Source organism: Dipteris shenzhenensis, chromosome 27, assembly GCF_047967505.1.
Source record: "Dipteris shenzhenensis isolate YYH24624 ecotype China chromosome 27, Dip_SZ_1.0, whole genome shotgun sequence".
Lineage (NCBI taxonomy): Eukaryota > Viridiplantae > Streptophyta > Polypodiopsida > Gleicheniales > Dipteridaceae > Dipteris > Dipteris shenzhenensis.
The window spans coordinates 18,634,486-18,639,496 of NC_141622.1; the positions used below are offsets into that span (position 1 = coordinate 18,634,486).

The following is a 5,011-nucleotide window of genomic DNA, read 5'->3' on the forward strand; positions in this document are numbered from 1 at the left end:
GTGTGTTGGTTAGTGTGACTAGGTTAGGTGGTAGAAGGTTCTATTAGGTGTAATTGAGAGATTCATGGGCTTGATTGAGAGATCAGTGGAGTGATTTGTGGATCTGGAGGTGCTCTCCTTTAGGGCACATGCATTGTATCAATTGCCCTTATAAGGGCCTCTCCACTCTTGAATAAACTCTCTATTCTCTTCATTGCTGATCGTTCCTTGCTGGTCCATCATGTGGTATCAGAGGTTGGTTCACCCTCCTTGAGACCTCTTTGAGTGCCACGTCATCATCTTCCCCAAATGTCATTCTCTTCCCATAGATTTTGATTAGGCTTTTTCTCCTCCATCTCTGAGACATTTCCACACCCTCTGAGCCCAAGCTTCCTCATGTTGGAGCAAATCCTTGGCTAGGAGGAAGTAGGTAATAGTTTCTTCTTTTGCCCGTGTTGACACGTTTTCCAATGGCCAAAATTTTGTGCCATTCTCCCAGTAGGATCCACCATTCTAGAAATGCTCTTAGCATTGCTTGACCAATGACTTGAGCTGCTCACAATCCAAAGCTCAGCTCATTTGGTCCAAAATGGAGGGAGAAATCGGCATTTCTTCGATAGATTTTCAAGCTGCTATCCCAAACGAATCTCTGCTTCCGCCTATCCTCCCTAGTGGATGATCACTGGTTACAGACATAACTTGGAGCCCAAAATTTGCACTTCTGGAATCAACTTTGAGAGGGCTTTTGGCACATAAATGAAGCACTACTTCATGTTTTACACAATTTTGTGGTCTTATGGTTGACCAAGTCAACCAAAAATTTGGGGCTTTTGTTGTTAGTTGAGTATTTTTTAAGTGTTGACTGTGATCTAGCCTTGTAATGAGTATAGACACTGCCCTTGGTTGATATATCACATGGTAAGACCTACTCACTATTGTGTCTTCACAAGGAGAAAGAGATATGCCCAAAGCCTCCTACTTGACACAAATGGCAAGTAAACTAGTTTCTCTTGGGCCCTCTGCCTTGACTTCAATGTCCAAAAAGATTGTAAGTGATGAACTTGAATGTGATACCAAGGTGGTAAAGCTTGAGCACTCCAAGAAGATTATGAAGGAGGATTTCACAAACAATAATGATCTTGGCTCCAAGATGAGAAAACCAAGGATGCAAGTAAAACCTTGCACCGGCCTACGCTTCTACAACAAGTATTACACTTGCTCTAATGCAGAGAAGCAATACTAGAAGAGGACAAGAGCCAAAGATGATAGACTTTTCGAGTTCTATGGTGATAATTTGGTGATTTACTCTCCTATAGAAGATCAAGAAGATCAGATTTAATTCACATTAAGACTGGATTCTGCCAGTAATCATATTGAGGCTCAAGATCTATATCATTTTGGAGCACAAACAGTGATCAAACAAACCATATTGACCAACTTCACTAACCCTTGGCTGACTCCAGGAAAATAACGATTTAATTCAAATTAAGACTGGGTTCTGCCAGTAATCATATTCATGCTCAGGATCTATATCCTATTGAGGCTCAGGATCTATATCATATTGAGACTCAGGATCTATATCATTTTGGACCACAACCAATGATCAACAAGGCATAGTGAAATAAAGCATATACAATCCCAGTTCAAACAAACTTCACTAACCCTAGCCAGCTTAAGGAAGACCAAAAGGCCAACTGTTGCCAAATTTTGTAGAGGCCTTAGATATTTCTTATCTACAAAAGAACTCCTTCAGGAATCTTGTACTAACCAATCTGTAATTGTATGAACCAACATATCACCTCCACTTTGAGCCAGCTTTCCTTTTATTGTTTAAGCTCCTTTGACTCAGATAAATTCTGAAATCCTCCTCAGGAAACTCATCATCACTGTCGCTGTCCGAAACAATCACAGTGGGAACATCGTCTGGAATGACTATAGGGGTGGCCAAGCGCTTTTCAATGTCTACTGAATTCTTGCTTGATGCAGGAGAAGATTGAGAAACTTGTGACTCATCCGTTGTTCTTGCAAGCTTCAATGATTTTGTCCTGAACATTGAGGAAAGATGCTTCTCATCCTTTGAAGCATTGCTCCCCCCTTTCATATAGGTAGGCTTTGGAAGCACCTGTTCAACTGCTTCTTTCATTAGCTTCAGCCTACTCGTTCCATTGTCAGCTCCAAGACTGGGAGACTTCAATTTTTCGACTGCCTTTGAACTATTTAATGAGAGAAGACTAGATGTAGCAAAGAGCTTAGGAGCTTGGTTTTCTTTCTCCATGTCCATCTTTCCACAGTCTTCTGCCTTCCTGGTTGGAGTTGGATTCCCTTGCCCTGAATTTGTAAGTAAACCGGTTTTGCAAGCTTCTGTTCGATTCCCTTGGCCTGAACTCGTAATTGAACCGGTTTTGCAAGCTTCTGCTGGGATACCATTTGGGACATTGGCTAAGCGAGCGTCTCTGTCAACGTTTGCCTCCATAATCTGAGTAGGAGGCCCTTTTCCTAAAGCTTTAATTCTCTTGCACATGCCTTGAGTAGAGACTGGACCATTTTTGCAAAATTCCATTTGTGCGTCTTTGCAGCTTTTCCCTTCTGTAGCCGGTTTTCCTGTCTCAAAATCAATTTTCCTGCACAAGTCTGCAGGTTCATCTTGAGACAAGTTGGATTTCGCATAATCGATCGTTCCCCTCTCTGCTTCTCCTGCTATCTTGCGCGTTACCTCACTACATTTCGCTTTGGCCAATGTTGGAAGGTTTGAAGATTTCGTAATGAGAGTTTCCGATGTTCTCTCCCGGGAAAATACAGAATCGTGCCGCACATTTTGGGCTCCCCTCTCAAGTGTTAACCTCTTACTTAGAGAAAGTCCAGGTTTGATCGAGTGCAAGCTAGTACCATTCCTTGTCACTGTGTTTGTACCATTCCCAGCTCCAGTGTCCACAACGTGAGCCGATTTCTGGTTAGAAACTGAATTGGAGGAGTTGACGACCACAGATGCCTGCAAATTACAACAGTCCACCTGAATACTTAAATGCCTGAATGATGGATGTCAAACATCTACCGTAAAAGCCGGATCTCAAAAATAACATGAACTCTGGGATATGGAAAAGTTCATAAGGCAGAACTAGAAAGTTGGCAATGGCAAATAATTAACTGGGAGCTGGTGATCTGGGGTTCCTTTTTGTGTTGTTTGAACTTCTGCCTCATGACTTTGTCTGGCTTGATCCTGTGTTGCACAACGCTCTGTACATGTCCTCGCTTTGATGTCGAAGGATGGTCTGTTATGCTTGTACTCTGCAGTCTGGAAACAGAGAACAATGACTTTCCAATAACATTACTAATCAAAGTAAAATTTCCGGCATGAGAGCATCTTACAATTTCTCCCATGAGCCCGTCATCTGGATTTGGTTCTGCTAACAGAAGGCCAATGCTAGCCAGGAGTGTAGAAAGGTTCAGTGATGGCCGCCAAGCACCCTGAAAAACGGACAGGAGACTGTAAGGGTTAGAATGCGCTTTCCAACGCAATTAGCAGATGCAAATTCCTCATTCGAGAAGAAAGGATGAAAGGAACCTTAGGAGGCAGGTTGAGAAGGTCTAGACAGATGCGCCCTCCGTCGTCAATGTTTGGATGATAAACAGGAGTTACAAACCTTATATTTGGAGGCTCGAACGGGTACCTGCAACATCAAATGTGAGAAGAAGCGAACAAGGTGTGATGGCGAAGGCTGAGCGAAAGAAGACTGATATCCAAATACCTCTCGGGTATCTGGATGTCGAGCTTGAAGATGCCATTGGAGTAAACGGTTCCCTGCGGTCCAAGGATCTCTGTAAACAGAGAAAGCGAGACAAATCATGAACAGTGAAGATCCAGGGAGCTTCACCCTTAAAATTTCCGTTAGGGCACGCGTTACAAAGGCAAAACACATCGAGACAGCGATCGTATTGTAGTGACGGTCGTAAAAGAGGCAAAACATGTATTTTACGGGTGCAAAAGAAATGCAGGACAGGAAGAAACTGGTGCCTACGCGCTTCCAGGTGCGTGAGGAGGTCGTCGCAGGGCCAGGCGCACACGCCAGGGGGAGGATCCGCCTGCAACATCTTCAATTCACGTTGTAACCTGGCAGCCAGCCGCACTGCTTGAGCCATCGCTTCACCACAGCGAAACCACGCCCTTACAGCACCGAAACTTTCGAGATTTCGCAAATGTAGAAATGCTCCGATTCAACTTGTCTCACGGCAAATTTCTGCTCTCTCCCAATTGCTGCAGCCTGCAGATCATCGGCATCCTGCTGCTCAGGACATCCGGCCGAAAGCAGCACGCTACCACTGCCTTTGAACGATGCTCAGATGGCCGGAGCTTGCTGGAGTTACCGCCGTGAGGCTAGCCATGCCGCTTGCAGAGATTCCCAGAGTAATGCAAGCAATGGCTCATTTCATTGGAGAGATGTATTCTTGTGAAACGTCGATTGAGCTTGAAGACGAGCTATGAGCAATGAGAAAGCAATCCGTGGTGTTCTTGGAGTGAGGCAATTTGTGAAGGAGGTTTCTGATGCGAGAGAGACAGAGAATTCGAAGCTTGAAGCTTGAAGGAGAAGCTTGAGCTTGAAGCTTGAAGGAGAAGCTTGAACCTGTGGAGCTTGAAAGCTTGAATGAGAAGCTTCAAGATAGTGGCGGCAATCTTTTCAAATTTTCAAAAACAGCCTCTCTCTTCTCCACATGACGGGCCCGCATTGGGGCCGGCAGCGCGAATGCGTGTCGGACCTCCTACAACTCCAGAGAGGGTGGAGAGACGCGAGTTCTAGCATACAGAAGGCACCTTTTGTGCCGGTTCAGCACCTCCGGGCGCTTAGCTAGAATTCCGAAAATCCACAAAGCCAGGCCATCAATCCCATGCCAGCAACAAGTGAATGCATTCAAAAGGCCTGCCCTCGAAGCTGAGAGAGAGAAGAAGAAGAAGAAGAAGAAGAGAGAGAGAGAGAGAGAGAGAGAGAAAGTGGGAGAAAAAATGCAAGCAAGAAGAAGAAGAAGAGAGAGAGAGAGA

The 5,011-nt window shown here is 44.7% G+C and overlaps 1 protein-coding gene across 1 annotated transcript; it reads right to left on the reverse strand.

Annotated features, from left to right (window-relative positions):
* Positions 1–1,445: 1,445 nt before the first annotated feature.
* LOC147883981 (uncharacterized) lies at positions 1,446–4,596 on the reverse strand. Its single transcript, XM_087398671.1, has 6 exons — positions 3,996–4,596; positions 3,726–3,795; positions 3,542–3,647; positions 3,346–3,444; positions 3,125–3,271; positions 1,446–2,968 (listed from the first exon to the last, which is right to left on the reverse strand). Exons 1-6 carry the CDS (start codon positions 4,114–4,116, stop codon positions 1,775–1,777), a joined length of 1,737 nt encoding a protein of 578 aa, XP_087254797.1. The 5' UTR covers positions 4,117–4,596; the 3' UTR covers positions 1,446–1,774.
* Positions 4,597–5,011: the final 415 nt, after the last annotated feature.